The sequence below is a fragment of the Dermochelys coriacea genome, chromosome 4 (assembly GCF_009764565.3).
Source record: "Dermochelys coriacea isolate rDerCor1 chromosome 4, rDerCor1.pri.v4, whole genome shotgun sequence".
Classification (NCBI taxonomy): Eukaryota; Metazoa; Chordata; order Testudines; family Dermochelyidae; genus Dermochelys; species Dermochelys coriacea.
In genome coordinates this window covers 113,582,910-113,599,343 of record NC_050071.1, presented here as the reverse complement: position 1 = coordinate 113,599,343, position 16,434 = coordinate 113,582,910, and the positions used below count along the sequence as shown (strand labels likewise).

The following is a 16,434-nucleotide window of genomic DNA, read 5'->3' as shown; positions in this document are numbered from 1 at the left end:
TATGGTACACTAAAATCAATGTTGATAGCATAAAAGGTTTCCAACCTTAACAAGATAAACTGTTGAATTGCTTTTATAGCACAATTACCATTGATCTTTGACATCTTGCGGTGTTGAAATATGAACAGAACATGATAGTGAAGACTTGCAGGAGAGCCTGGAAGAGGAAATTTAAATCTTCATCCTCACAGCTATGTTTTGATGAACATAATGGCATCAAAACTATCTCACTCCCAGTTCAAAAGACAGTGCCATTCAATTGCAAATGTGATCTTCATGAATCCAAAGACAGTGATTTTCTGTACTTTTTGAGAGAAGCATCAAGATTTTCTACCTTACTATTAAACAATTCTTAATGTTTACCTGTTACATTTCATAATTTATCTGTTTTCATTACATAGAAGTGTTAAAAACCAAGCGGATGAATGGGCTTTCAACTTCAGGCATCCAGAGTCAAATAAATGCATAAACACGCTTGCAATATCAATCAGCAGTTTCCACATTTACAACAGTTAGAATGAGAAATAAGCTTGGAAATTTAATACTGAGATTACTAAAAAAAAAAAAAAAAAAAAAAAAAAAAAAGGAAGATGGACTAGCCAGCTTTCTATAGGATAACTAGTGGTTTCGCTGCTCACGTTTATGATTTTATGTAAACTATGAGTATGGGTGGACAACTGTGTGTGTTGGACTTTGTGTTGATCTGTGCAGGTGGCCAATGAAGGGCTCTGTGTGTTTGGGATTACTGTGTGTGTTGTTTGGATTGTTGTACAGATGGTTGTACTTGGGGATATTGCATTGAGCTGTACAGGTGACAAATCAACATTTGAAGAAGGGGAGGTTACTTACCTGTAACTGGAGGTTCTTCAAGATGTGTGGTCCCAATCTGCTTTCCATTGAAGGTTATGTGCATGCACTATGCACCTGGAGCTAGAGCTTTTGAAAGTAGTATCATTTGGCAGTCTGCGTATGTGCCCTTGTATGATGAGAATGTGGCGATAGTGGACAGCTGGTAAGAACACGTGGCATACTTTATTTATGCGCATCCTGGCCTCTCGTGTGGTCCAGGTGCCTTGTGTCACGTGATCTCCCATGTGAGCACCCCAGGCTGCAAGTGACACGTGTCATTATTGTCACTTGGCGAAGATGGGAGAAAGCGCAACCTGGAGCAGACTTGTAGAGGGTCTGGCCACCACCAAAGTGAGGAGATGACTTCCACTGAGACACTGAGTATAGTGTTAATGGATTGGTGTATAACAGAATAGGTCCTTTGTAGCCATTGCTATAGACAGTGAAGGTGGAGGCAGGCAAAGGGCATGATGTACGTGCACGCTGCCATGTGCCCAAGGAGGGAAAAGCAGACCCTGGCCAAAACCAAAAGATTGAAGGTGTCTAGGGCTATTTGGTCTAGTAGGCTCTGAAATTGATCTCGACAGATAAACTCATGTGGAGGCCACGTCAATGCAAGTGACTATGAATTCCAGGGATCAAGTAGGGTGAAAAAGTTGATTTTTTGACACTGATGCTCACTCCTAGAGAAGAGGAGTAGAAAAAGCTGGGATGTCAATGCTTGAGCTTTCTCTTTGGACTGTGCTGCCAGCAGTCAGTTATCCAGGTAAGGGAAGACAAGGATTCCCTAACATCAGAGGTGAGCTGCTACCATGGAGAAAACTTTTGTGAAGACTAATGGAGTAGTTCTAAGCCCGAATGGGAGAACTGGAATTCAAGGCCCCACCTTGAACCTCAGGAATCTTCAGTGGGTTGGGATGTACATTGATAGGGAAGTAGGTGTCTTCCAAATCTAAGCCATAATCTAGGCCATATGCCTTTAAATAGCAAGGGAATGATGGCCACAAGCAAACCATATGGAATTCTGGCTTGCAAATCCAGAGGTTGAGGAGTTGGAGATCCAAAATTGGTCTCCATCACTCTTTCTTCTTGGGTACCAGGAAGTAGTTGGAATAGAACCCCATGTCCTGAAAGGCTGCAGAGACTGGTTCCACTGCTCCTCTCTGCAGGAGGCAGTCCACCTCTAGGGCAAGAATACTGTCATGAGAGAGATCTCTGGGAGGTGGTGGTGGGGAGCTGTGAAGGAGGCATCATCATGAAAACTTGATTTCAGCCTCTCCAAGCAAACAATGTCCAAGACCCACTTGACTGTTGTTATAGATCTCCATGCTAGTTGAAAGAGTTTGAGATAACCCACGAATGAGGTGGATGGTAGGAATGTTGGTATACGGAATGGTTGATGGCTCTCTAGTCACACTCAGAAATACCATTTTCATGACAAATGAGTGTGTTATGCATAGATCTGTGTTGCCAGAACAGGCAGACTGGTTCTGCGTACTGCAGGACACTCTGAAGAGGCTCATAAGCAACAGAAATGTGGTGATCTATAGCCTTGGCATGGTGGTAGGCGATAATTTTTTCTTTGGTGCCAGTGTATAAATGCCCAAGAATTGTAAGGTGGCTTTAGAGCAGGGATCAGCAACCTATGGCATACATGCCAAAGGCAGCACACGAGATGATTTTGAGTGGCACTCACACTGCCCGGGTCCTGGACGCCGGCCTTGGGGCTCTCCTGCCAGCCTGGGGTTTTACTACAGGCCCCCTGCCACGTGGGGTCCCATCCTTTCTTGACAAAGCAGACAGGACTGTATCAATCAAAAAGGCAGTAGCAGGATATGAGAAGCAAAGTAGTGTTTTTAAATGCTTAAAGTGTAAGTAAAAATCAAGCCAAAGAAAGGAAGTTACAAGATCGTACAGTGTATTGCAAAAAAAATGGAAAGCTGTTTACAGATGGGGAATATATAAAAAGTTTCTCAGCAGTCCAGAGGTTTTGTTCAATGATTTGCCAAATAAAGATGCAATTGTGTCTAGAATAAAAACTACCTGCCTCTGCCAGAACAGTTGAGACACACGCAAACAAAATGGCAGAAAACATTAACGAAAAGCAGACAACTGCATTAAAAGACACAGCAGTGTTTAGCATTGCAGTTGATGAGAGCGTGGATATAAACGACGTTCCACATTTGGCAGTTGTTTGCAAGTTATTGTGCTTCCGATGAAATGCAAGATGAACCTTCTGGCCTAAAACTCCTGCATGGCATAACAAAGGGAGAAGATATAGTGGAAACTTTTGTAAACCATTTTGAAGAACAAAGCGTTGACATCGGAAAAATATTTTCTGTGACAACAGATGGTGCTCCTGCCATGGTCGGAAAACAGAAGGGTTTGTAAAGTTTGTAAAGTTACTTGAAGATCAAATTGGCTGCCTGACGATCAAATTTCACTGTATCATCCATCAAGACAACCCGTATGCTAAAATTTCTAATTCAGAGCTTAATAATGTGATGAAGACAGTGGTGCGAATTGTGAATTTCCTTGTTACTCGATCTGCTTTAACTCACAGACAGTTTCAAGCACTTCTAGAAAAGACAGACAGTGTTTATAACATTCCACTTCACAGCAACATTCGGTGGCTAAGTTGTGGCAAGGTTTTGGTGCTCTTTGTAAACTGTTTTGATGCAATCAAGGTCTTTGTCAAAAAAGGACAAAGCTACCCCAAACTCAATGATAAATGGCTGTGTAAGCTTATGTTTCTAACTGACATCACCACTCACCTAAATGAATTAAATTCCTGTCTCCAGGGTGCAGGGCAAACGATTCTGGATCTTTATAAAACCTGAAAGGCATTTGTTGTAAAACTAGCAGTTTTTTCTTGGGATATTCGAACTTCAACTTTCCGCTACTTCCAACACATAAGAGAGCTATCGACACGTTGCACTGTCAGTGTCGATGAGATTGGAATGTACATGCAAGAACTGTAATCAGAATTTTCTGACAGATTTCAAGATTTCCAGCTATTTGGCCCAGTGCTCTCTTTTCTAATTAAACCTGAAAAGTTCACTGAAAGAGACTTGGATTTGTCTGTATTTCAGTGGATGGGTGCCGAAGATTTCAAAATGCAGCTCATTCAGTTAAAAAGCTCAGAATTGTGGGCATCAAAGTTTGGAGATCAGCAGAGTGCACTTGAAGCTACCGAGAGATCATGGGGTCTCTATTCTGACCAGCTGGACATCCCTGCCAGTGAAATTTAATTTGAAGAAAATTGCTTAGCAATGCTTTCAGCATTTGGATCCACATACCTGTGTGAACAGGTATTTTCACACATGAAATCTCTCCTCTGTCCCTCTTGGAGCTGGTTAACAACGGATCACTCAGAAGCCTGTATGCAGCTTAAAGTATCCAAAATACGTGCCAGACATTGGAAAACTCAGCAAGGAAAAGCAAAGGCAAGGATCTGATAAGATCTGCATTTTAATTTAATTTAATTTTAAATTAAACTTCTTAAACATTTAAAAAACACAACTTACTTTACATACAACAGTAGTTTAGTTTTATGAGAGAAAGACCTTCTAAAACACTAAAATGTATTACTGGCACACAAAACCTTAAATTAGAGTGAATAAATGAAGACTTGGCACCCCAATTCTGAAAGGTTGCTGAACCCTGCTCTAGAGTTTTTAGTGATTTTAATGGATCATCAGTTTTCTTGTTCAAGAGGTGTGACTTGACAGGAAGGTCTTTGATTGTGTTCTGCACCTTTCTAGGGAAACCTGTGGAATGTAACCAGGATTCCCTCCTCATGAAAATTCCCACTGCTAATACACATGAGGACATGTTCACTGAATCAACTGCAGCCAGAAGTAAGGGCCTGGAGACTAACTTGCCTTCCTGTAAAATTGTCTGGAAGCAATTACAATCCTGTTGGGGTAACCTCTCTGCAAACTCTTTCATCCAGCTAAAGTCATACTTAGCCATCAGTGCCAAGTAGTTAGAGATCCGGAACTGTAGTCTAGCAGAGAAGATCTTTCGACCCATAAGGCCCAGTCTCCTACCTTCCCTATCTGCCAGTGTGGAGCATAGGTGTTGCTGTTTGATCTACTCCAGTGTAGCCCGTATCACCAAGAAGTTAAGTGGCTGGTATGAAAATAGAAATTCTGACCTCTTGGGGGGGTGGGGGGAACCTAGTATCTTTTCTGGCCCCTTCAGAATCAGTATGCATATGGCTGGGGTATGCCACATGGTGTGCGCCAGTTGAAAAATGGCCTCATTGATCAGTAGAGCCACCCTTGGTACCGATGTGCGCAGAATGTCTAGTAACGGATTCCAACTGTCCTGCACCTCTTCTAGTGGGATCTCAAGAGCAGTGGCTATCCTCCATAGCAGCTCTTCAAAACAGTCGGTAGTCATCTGGTGGGGAAGAAGATGTCAGTGACATGGCAGAATCTATAGATAATGACAGGAGTCTCTACAGATCCACCAGTACTGTCAGAGCCGGGCTAATCAGTGCCCTGTTTAACCCCATTTCTGAATGTCTATTGGACAAAGATTGTGTGGGCAAAGTGGGGGAGTTCTCTCGGGATGGACTTCACCTGAGTAAGGAGGGAAAGAGACTTCTACGATGGAGGATAGCACAACTGATTAAGAGAGCTTTAAACTAGGAATTTGGGGGAGATGGTTGGGAGATGTCCAGGTAATCTCCACGCCAGTTATTCTCTTTGAGAGGGAAGAAAAAGAAAGAAAGGATACAGCTGTGGGTAGGAGAATGGATATAAGGCAGAAGGGCAGTGTACATACCAATCTAATAGGTAATATTGGTGGTAGAATGTCTGTGCCCAATTGGGTAAAAAATGTGAGCGAAGCCAAACAGCAAAAATTAAGATGTTTGTACACCAAAGCGAGGAGCCTAGGTAACAAAATGGAGGAACTAGAGCTACTGGTGCAGGAAGTGAAACCAGATATTATAGGGATAACAGAAACATTGTGGAATAGTAGTCATGATGGGTACGGGTATTGAAGGGTATGTACTGTTTAGGAAAGACAGAAATAAAAAGGCAAAGATGGTGGAGTAGCATTGTATATCAATGCTGAGGTAGACTGTAAAGAAATAAGTGATGGAATGGATAAGAGTCTGTCTGGGCAAAAAATCACATTGGGAAAGAAAGCTACTAGAGCCTGCCCTGGGATACAGCTTGAGGTGTGCTATAGACGGCCGGGATATGGATAGAGACCTCTTTAAAATGTTTTTAAAGTAGTAAATACTCATGGAAATTGTGTCATCATGGGAGACTTTAATTTCCCAGATATAAACTGGAGGACAAGTGCTAGTAATAATAATAATAATAATAGGGCTCAGATTTTCCTGGACACGATAGCTGATGGATTCCTTCACCGAGTAGTTGCTGAACCGACAAGAGGGGATGCCATTTTAGATTTGGTTTTGGTGAGCAGTGAGGACCTCATAGAAGAAATGATTGTAGGGGACAACTTTGGTTCGAGTGATCATGAGCAATTCAGTTCAAACTAAATGGAAGGATAAACAAAAACAGATCTGTGACTAGGATTTTTGATTTCAAAAGGGCTAACTTTAAAAAATTAAGGATATTAGTTAGGGAAGTGGATTGGACTGAAGAATTTATGGATCTAAAGGCGGAGGAGGGCTGGAATTACTTCAAGTCAAAGTTGCAGAAATTATCAGAAGCCTCCATCCCAAGAAAGGCGGAAAAAATTCATAGGCAGGAGTTATAGACCTAGATAGATGAGCAAGCATCTCAGAGAGGTGATAAAGAAAAATCTGAAAGCATACAAGGAGTGCAAGATGGGAGGGATTAGCAAGGAAAGCTACCTTATTATGGTCAGAACATGTAGGGATAAAGTGAGAAAGGCCAAAAGCCATGTAGAGTTGGACCTTGCAAAGGGAATTAAAAGCAACAGTAAAAAGTTCTATAGCCATATAAATAAGAAGGAAACAAAGAAAGAAGAAGTGGGACCGCTTAACATTGAGGAGGAAGTGGAGGTTAAGGATAATCTAGGCATGGCCCAATATCTAAACAAATACTTTGCCTCAGTCTTTAATGAGGAGCTTAGGGATAATGATAGGACGACAAATAGGAATGAGGATATGGAGGTAGATATTACCACATCCGAGGTAGAAGCCAAACTTGAACAGCTTAATGGGACTAAATCGGGGAGGGGCCGGATAATCTTCATCCAAGAATATTAAAGAAAGTGGCACATGAAATTGCAAGCCCGTTAGCAAAAATTTTTAATCAATCTGTAAACTCAGGGGTGGTACCGTATAACTGGAGAATTGCTAATATAGATCCTATTTAAGAAAGGTAAAAAAAGCGATCCGGGTAACTACAGACCTGTTAAGTTTGACATTTGCAGTGTGCAAGGTCTTGGAAAAATTTTTGAAGGAGAAAGTAGGGACATTGAGGTCAATGGTAATTGGGACAAAATACAACATGGCTTTATAAAAGGTAGATCGTGTCAAACCAACCTGATCTCCTTCTTTGAGAAGGTACCAGTTTTTAGACAAAGGGAACGTATTGCATCTAAATTTACCTAGATTTCAGCAAGGCATTTGATACATTTCCACATGGAGAACTATTAGCTAAATTGGAAAAGATGGGGGTCAATATGAAAATTGAAAGGTGGATAAGGAACTGGTTAAAACGGAGACTACAGCGGGTCACACTGAAAGGTGAACTGTCAGGCTGGAAGGAGGTTACCAGTGGAGTTCCTGTGGGATCAGTTTTGGCACAAAAAGCAGGAATGTGCTAATAAAATTTGCGGATGATACAAAGCTGGGAGGTACTGCCAATACAGAGAAAGACCGGGATATCATACAGGAAGATCTGGATGACCTTGTAAATAATAGTAATAGGATGAAATTTAATAGTGAAAAGTGCAAGGTCATGCATTTAGGGATTAACAAGAATTTCTGTTATAAACTGGGGACGCATTGCTTGGAAGTAACGGAGAAGGACCTCAGAGTATTGGTTGATCCCAGGATGACTATGAGCTGCCAATGTGATATGGCCATGAAAAAAAGCTAATGAGGTCTTGGGATGTGGAGGTGTTAGTACGTTATACAAGGCACTGGTGAGATCTCATCTGGAATATTGTATGCAGTTCTGGTCTCCCATGTTTAAGAAAGATGAATTCAAACTGGAACAGGTACAGAAGAGGGCTACTAGGATGATCCGAGGAATGGAAAACCTGTTTAATGAAAGGAAACTCAAGTAGGTTGGCTTGTTTAACCTAACCAAAAGAAGGCTGAGAGGAGATATGATTGCTCACTATAAATATATCAGAAGGATAAATACCATGGAGGGAGAAGAATTATTTAAGCTCAGTACCAATGTGGACACAAGAACAAATGGATATAAACTGGTCATTGGGAACTTTAGACTTGAAATTAGACTAAGGTTTCTAACCATCAGAGGAGTGAAGTTCTGGAACAGCTTTCCAATGGAAGCAGTGGGGGCAAAAGACATATCTGGCTTCAAGACTAAGCTTGATAAGTTTATGGAAGGTACGATATGATGCGATAGCCTAATTTTGACAATTAAATTGATCAACTACTAGCGGTAGATATGCCCAATGGCCTGTGATGGGATGATAGATAGGGTGGGATCTGAGTTACTACAGAGAATTCTTTCCTGGCTATCTGGCTGGTGAGACTTGCCCACATGCTCAGAGTTTAGCTGATTGCCACATTTGGGAAGGAATTTTCCTCCAGGACAGATTGGCAGAGGTCCTGGGGGTTTTTCACCCTCCTCTGCAGCTTGGGGAACGGGTCACTTGCTGGAGGATTCTCTGCACTTTTAAGTCTTTAAACCACAATTTCAGGACTTCAATAGCTCAGACATAAGTTAGGGGTTTGTTACAGGAGTTGGTGGGTGAGACTCCATGGCCTGCATTGTGCAGGAGGTCAGACTAGACAATCATAATGGTCTCTTCTGACAAAGTCTATGATTCTCCCGAGATGAACAGGACTTCTCTGAAGGCGAATACTGAAGCCACGAGCTCCAATATGGCCAACCTGGTTGATCCTGCTGTTGTGGAGCCTGTGCCCAAGGAGCTGTGTACCTCTTTTGCCTTACCTACAAATTGAGAAACTGCAGGGTGCTGTCAGAACCCTTCAGTAGTCGTGCTTCTGGAATGGGAGTGACAGGCCCTGGCGAATGTTTGTATCCTCAGAATTGGAGGAATAGGAGACCTCTGCAAATATCCTGTTCTGAGGCTCCATCAGCACTGCCGTGTCAGAGCGTGGGTAGAAGGTAAGCGCAGTGAAGCATGAGGAGACCTCAGTCCCTCTGAGGCAAATAGCTTGTGGGGGCCAGGAACACTTTCAAGTCTCCCCAGAGTCAATGGTAACTGGTTTGTTGATGGGATCAGAATAAGTAAAGGCATCAGTCTCAGAACAGACATTTCTTGGGACACCAGCAGAGCTGAAGTAGGCGGAGCATGAGGGTCTGAGATCAGTATCAATGGATCTGGTGAGTGGTTCAGCCTTTTTTCGCTCTTGTGAGCCTTGGAATGAGTAGTTTCTTGGACTTGGAGGAAGACTTACTTATGTGCACGCTTCTGTGACTCATGGGTAGGCCACAGTGCGAAGTCCATAGCACTGGTACAAGCAGAGCCAGACGGAGGTTGCACGGTAGGGGGAGCACTCTCAGGTTGCTCAGGCCAATGTACGGGGAAGGGTTCCCTGGCTAGGATCCGATTTCAGTCCCTTGTCAGCTTCCATTAAGTACTTTTTGAGGCAAAGAACTCTCCTTCCCTGCCCGTATGCAGAAAGGCAGAGGCAGATACGGCACCTGAACACGATGTGGGGTTCCTCCAAAGAGTACAAACTGCACTGATGCTAGTCACCGATGAAAAACAAGCAAAGGCAGAAAGCACAGATTTTGAATCCTGGTGTCTTCGGCATAATCCACTACCCAGGCCCAGGTAAGACTGGTTGGCAGGAAAACAACCAAAACGGCATCCCATGTCCTTAGCCCTATCAACTACTATGAAACTAGAAATTGCCTATAAAGAACAATAAAATCCTAACTATGAATGAGATAGAATCAATTTTCAAAATTAGCTGAGAGAAAGGGTGTTGATTAATTGAATTGCATCTGATGTCACAATAGCCTAGGATGGTTGGCATAGAGAGATACACGACTTACTGTTTTATTACATATAGATGTCGGACAACATGCCTACCTTGCAGAACTTTCTAGGTTACCACAAATCAAGCCCCATGAAGTTTTCCATCCACAAAACACATGCCCCCCCCACACCAATGAATCTATTACTCCACCTTAATCCACTTCCTATAGCATTGTTACTGTTTCCTAATAAACACAGCAAGAAGCTTGATGTTCTCATCACTTCCCTTTTAACTTTTTAAAACAGCTGAAGTTTCCATTTGGTGGATGAAAGTAAAGCATAATATTTCTAGTATCACAAAGCTTTCAAGTGTTATGTTCTTGTAAATACTCCAGAATGACACAAATCCACCACCACCACCCCACAAAAACCAAAACACACACCCATTGCTGCCTTCCTCAGAAAAATCCTAAGAGTGTTTGGTTTGTTTTTTAAAATACCTGAAGGAGGAAAAAAAGTGTTTTCCCCACCACAGTTTCTCCTCTATTTGCAAAAGAAGAAAGCAAAAGGGGGGACGGGGAGAACCTGATACCACATCAAGTGAACCAACTGATTTGTTTAGCAAGAGTTATGTTGCTGGAGTTTGGGGCCAAGAGGTTCTCTAATGGACTGGGCAAAAAGGCAAGAAAAGCTTGTTAATTAAAATAAATAAAGATGCAGTAGGACCAGGTAAAGAGTAATGAAGCTTTGGGTCTACTGATGTAGTCAGAAACTGACATGTTCTATAGCTGGTGAGTGAAGGAACATGAAGTCTGAGGGATTCATTAATTCAAGAAGCCTCAAACTCCTCCAAGCGTCAGTGCCTTGATGTTACTCAAAAAATGAATTTATTGATTCTAAACATAAAACTGACAATAGAAGAAAGAAGCGTTGTTCAAGCCATGTTGGTCCCAGAATATCAGAGACAAGGTGGGTGAGGTAATATATTTTATTGGACCAGCTTCTATTGGTGAGAGAGACAAGCTTTCGAGCTTACACAGAGCTCTTCTTCGGGTCTCGGAAACTTACTCAGGCTATCATAGCAAAATACAACATGGAAAGAGACTGTTTAAGTTGGTCCAATAAAAGATATCACCTCACCCATCTTGTCCCTCGAATAAGACAAAGAACTAAGGCACAAATTCAGCAAGGTAATTAAGCATGAGTTTAACTACCTTGCTGAATTGAGCCCCATGTGAAGAGGCAAATATGATAAAATGCAATGTCATTCAAAGCTAGGATGATGTGGAACTAGTCAGTTCTAACCAGGAATTACATTGTTAAATGACAGTCAGAAAGACTCTGACCATTGAAGCAATGGAGTACTTCAAGCAAGAATAAGATGACCTCTAATATGTTCATCAATGTGGAACTTGGAGATAAAGGGAGCTCTTGCCAAACCTCCTGGATGCCATTGTAATACCAATAAACAATTTTTTAAAAATATAGTGGGAGGGCATCCCAGTCTGACTCTTTCTCTTTCCCTTACTACAGCTGCTCCGGCAGTTCCTTGGTTTAGTGTGCTGCTGCTGTAGCAGCAGTGGTATGAACCCAGCACGGGTGTCAAACATATAGCCCAGGGTTCAGAACAGTGATACAGGCATACTGCCAAAATGATGAGACAGAATATGGCAATTTAACACTATACATCTCAGCCAAATCTGAATGGAATTTCATGGGACACAGAAAAGGCACTTCTGCAGTCCAAGGGAATTCTCGATGTCAAATATCAAAGGTCTATTGCAAACAAGAGAGACACGAGACCTTTTCAAAGAAAAGATTTCACAAATTCTTTATAATGCAAAGTGTTAGCCAAGCTAGAGAGAAGGGTCACTACCAGCTTCCCCATTAATATAGCCCATATACATAAATGCACCAATTATAGAGCAGTGAGATCCGTCATGTAGATCATCATCATGTTCCTTTACCTGCATCACCCGCATTCTACCCATTATCCCAACATTCCATGCTTCTGAATTGCTTTCAATCCACTTACAAAACAAAACCATAAAAAGGTTTTTCTTTTTTCTATGACCCAAATATAAAAATTCCAGTGCCCAGGAATATTCAAACCTTGGATCACTAATAGGTTTAAAATCTAGTATCTTGTGCCCATTAATAATAATGTCTAGAAAAGGAGTGCTTTATACCATTAGAAAGCCAGGAATCCTCCCTTCCCTTTCTAATGGTGAAGTGTATTTGTTTCCACCACAGTACACAGTAATCAGTTAGTACTGTATCAGATCTAAAATTGTGACGTTCCTAAAAATAACTTTCCAGAATATGTAAAAATTACATAAAGATATTTTATAATCTCTGACTGATGGCACGCCTGGCTTTACAGATGGAGGGAAACAAAAAACAGTATCAACAAAAATTGTCACAATTTTTAAAAAAAATTGGGGGGAGGAGGGGGAGAAAAAAAAGTGAGACAAACAAATGCAAAAGATATTAAATGATGGAACACTGTAAAAGATTTTACTAACAAAATGATTTGCATAACTTAGTCATAGAGTTGCTACCTTCAAGTAATGCAGTTATTCAAATTCTTTCCAATAAAGCTTTTATACCATGCTAAACACTACACATTGCCATAACGTAACACTTATGACAGTCAGTAACAAATTGCAAGGCAATGAAAGGTAAGGCAAGGGAAAAGATTTTGAGTAGCTAAGTGGTTATAAAGAGAGCAGTCTTTTTCAATAAATTATGAAAATGGACTTGACAATGTCCTTTCTTTTTAAAAATTCAGGCAGGTTCATGCAGGCTTCACCTGCACTGTTTTAGTGAAAAACCATTAATATGGCACCATCATTTACTAACATCATACCACAACGTACATTTTCCTATCAACTTGAATTTTAAAAAAATGTAACTGTTTACAGTTATTCCAGCATAACTCTGCAAACTTGGAAAAAGATGAGGTTACATGGATGTTAGAAGAAGACTGTATTATAAAAATTAGGTTAGCTTCTTAAGAGTAGGTGATTATGCAAAATTAATGGCTATTGAGAACCACCTGATTCCTAATTAATTCTGATAGAAACAATGTCAGAGAACTAAACTGTTTGCCTTCCCTTCTAAAAGTTGCTCACTAAAAGAAAGTCAATAAGGAATACAATATTCCAGAAAAAAAAAATTCCTGTGCCAGATACTTAGGGATGCCTAGTTAATCCAGGCATTTCATTACTAACAAGTTCCAGCTACTAATTCTGTATACGTACAGAAAGTATGAGGATGGGAAGGTGGCTAAGATGAAAAAATGCATGAGAAAACACAAAGTTTCACATCTTCACATTTCCTTCTCAGACTTCTATAAATCCTTATAAATAAAATTTCTAACTAAACGAAAAGCTAGTAAATAAAACCCAGTGCACTAAATACTGGGCCATTTACCTTCAAATAAACTGAGGTCTCTTCGTAGCCTTGGTCCATAAAGCCCTTCTAAAATACTTTCAAAACCTGAAAACAAAAGAGACATTTAAAATGGTAAACAAAACCCTTTACCTCAAAATAAATCAACACAAAAGCCACAACTAGGCAAATACATATGTTTAAAAAGTAACAACTAAAAATTGTTACCATTTATCTTGTAGAAATATTTTTTCCTTTATCTGTAGTGCTGTTCAACAGAAATAGAAGATCAACCTAAGACAAGGCAATTACCATCTGTACCGTATCAGCCTATTAAGCCATGCCCCAACAACCTTATCAGATTTAAAAATAACTACAAGGAATCTTAAAGGTGAGACGATTAACCTCAAAGCTTCTCCACAAATGAAGCAGTATCTTCATTTCATTGAGAGGTAGTTCCTCTATGACAAAAATGTGATCTTCAAAACACAAGGTTCTCAACTTTGATCTTCAGAATTATATAACTTGAATATGCATTCTAATAATATGAATTTCTACAAATATATCAATTATGAACTTTGAGACTAACAAAGCTTGTTTTCTCTTTTTGAATTATAGTGCACTTTTTTTCGGGTGGCAGGGGGGGAGGAGGATCTCCCAAGAATTCCCCCTAGTCTCACACAAAAATGTTTTTAAATTAAGGATGAGACAAATTAAAATATTTTCAAGATTTACCAGTGTACTTAAGGCATCTGGAAATATCAATTCCATAGGACTACAATAGAAGAAAAGATGATGTGTCAGGAGGCAACTGACAAGAGGAAACAGAAGAGGTGGTTCAAGTCTACTGCTGGAAAGGGGGGAGGAGTTTCCAACATTGTGTTGGAGTGGCAGGAGGGAGTCTTTGGCTGTGTACACACTACAGCTTAAGTTATGTCGCTTAGGGGTGTGAATAAGCCATCCCCGAGTGACACAAGTTACACTGATTAAAAGCAATTGTGTGGACAGTGCTGTGTCAGTGGGAAAGGTTCTCCCACCAACATAGCTACCATCGCTCAGAGGGGCTGCAATAATTAAGTCAACGGGAGAGCTCTCTCCCGTCTCCTTAAGGTATGCTACTGAATTACATCATGCACGCTTATCACTTCATGAAATCATTATTATTCTGATACTGAGACAGTACTGAAAAGACGTGTTATGCTCAGCTGTCACTTTAAGGTACTCATGCACGCTGTGTACTCATTATAATTACTTTTTGGGCAATTAATTCTGCAAATTGCAGGTCAACCCCGTTGAAACATCTCTGAAGATTGTTGAATAATGATGTTAGTTTTGCCATTTCTAACCATTTGGATTTGCATAGTTATAGCAGCTTTGTGAATGGGATGTCCATGAAATTACTTTCGTTGAATTATTAAATAAGAAAAGCACGGTTAGTGTAAATGTCATCTTCTACAGACCAGGCTCTCAGTATGCTTCAGCTCATACCTGGAGAAACTGAAAAAGAATCAGCAGAACTGGTCAAAAATTTTACAGGATTTTTTCCTAAGAAAAATAGCTAACATTTTCAACTGAAAAATTTTTGCAAATTAACTCCGGGGGGGGGGGGGGGAATACTATCTCCAGGCCCAGACAAATATTTACTGTGTTGGTTACCCTTGGTTCATATTTTCAAAATTTTCTTTGCAAAATATCAAAGCTAGAAATAAGTGCTTTCAAAATGAAAGCTTAGATTCTGACATCGTATGACTCTGTGAGCCGGTGACCTAGGCATATATCTGTTACAGCTATACCCTAACTCCAGCCCTACCAAGGAGGTGTCAACTTTCCATTAAGGGGAGAGCAAGCCCGAGCCTAGGACACCAGCAGAGCACACATCATATTGAACATATGCAGTCTAAGCCTGGGGTGTCTCAAATAACCTGCAATACAATGTCATTATGTTCATTTTTGGTACTTTTCCTCCCTCTAGAACTTTAAATTTTATTATATTGTAGTCATCATTACTTGGTTTCAGTTAGTTACTTCTTCAAGTAACTCCTGCATGTTACTTAAGAGTACACTGAGTCTTTGCTCTTGTGCACTCTAGAACTGTTTCAAGAAGCAGTCATTTAAAGTGTTGAGAAATTGCTTCTCATAACTTTGTCCTATTGCATCATTTGACCAGTTTACATGCAGGTAACTGAAAAGCTCCATTACTACTCTGGGGTGATAGTTCCACAACAGTGCAGGTTACATGAGACTTCCATTTTAACAAGGGTGAAGAGTCTATAAAAAGAATCTGTGTTTTGCATGAGAAGAATTCCAAATGCTTATTGGAGTTTATGAACTGCTTGAATTTTATGGCAGTTTGCAGTGATAAAATATAAAGGTTACTTTTTGTTTTAAGAGTAGAGTGACAATTTTATTTATTTATTTTTAAGTATCTGACATTGTCATAAGATCATTTTTGAAAACTTACTAAAGTAGTTTGATGTATGAAATTAAGTGTATGTGATGCTTTGCTATGAGTAGATTGGAAGAATGTTGAAAGAAATAACTATACAAAATATATGGCAAAAGGTTTTAAAAAGTTACTGTATTTAACATCAACATTTTGTTGTTGCTGGTCAACGCTGACATAGTTACTGATGACAAAGTATAATGGTAAATTATCTTTCAGAGCGGTAGCCGTGTCGGTCTGTATCAGCAGAAAGAACCACGAGTACCTGTGGTGCCTTAGAGGCTAACAAATTTATTTGAGCATAAGCTTTCATGGGCTAAAGACCACTTCATCAGATGCATGCAGTGGAAAATACAGGAGGAAGCTAAATACACAGAGTACATGAAAAAATGGGGGTTGCCATACCAACTCTTAATGAGACCAAATCGGTTAAGGTGGGCTATTATCAGGAGGAAAAAACAAACAAAACAAACCACCTTTGTAGTGATCATAAAAAGATCACTACAAAAGTTTTTTTCTCCTGCTGATAATAGCCCACCTTAAATCGATTCCCCCATTTTTTCCATGGTGTGTATGTGCACGCGCGCTTCCTCCTGTATTTTCCACTACATGCATCTGATGAAGTGGGCTTTAGCCCACAAAAG

The 16,434-nt window shown here is 40.4% G+C and overlaps 1 protein-coding gene across 20 annotated transcripts in view; it reads right to left on the bottom strand.

Annotated features, from left to right (window-relative positions):
• Positions 1-16,434, bottom strand: part of LCORL (ligand dependent nuclear receptor corepressor like) — a 182,265-nt gene that overhangs the window by 112,638 nt on the left and 53,193 nt on the right. For 18 of the 20 annotated variants that reach the window (XR_006281185.1, XM_043514082.1, XM_043514083.1 and 15 more), the window contains one exon: positions 13,390-13,455. The exons of the other annotated variants lie outside the window; for them this stretch is intronic. Coding sequence is in view for 13 of the 18 variants with exons in the window: in XM_043514082.1 (XP_043370017.1) it covers positions 13,390-13,455 (66 nt within the window). In the remaining 5 variants the exon portion in view is untranslated. The remainder of the gene's footprint in view (positions 1-13,389; positions 13,456-16,434) is intronic. 20 annotated transcript variants of the gene reach the window in all.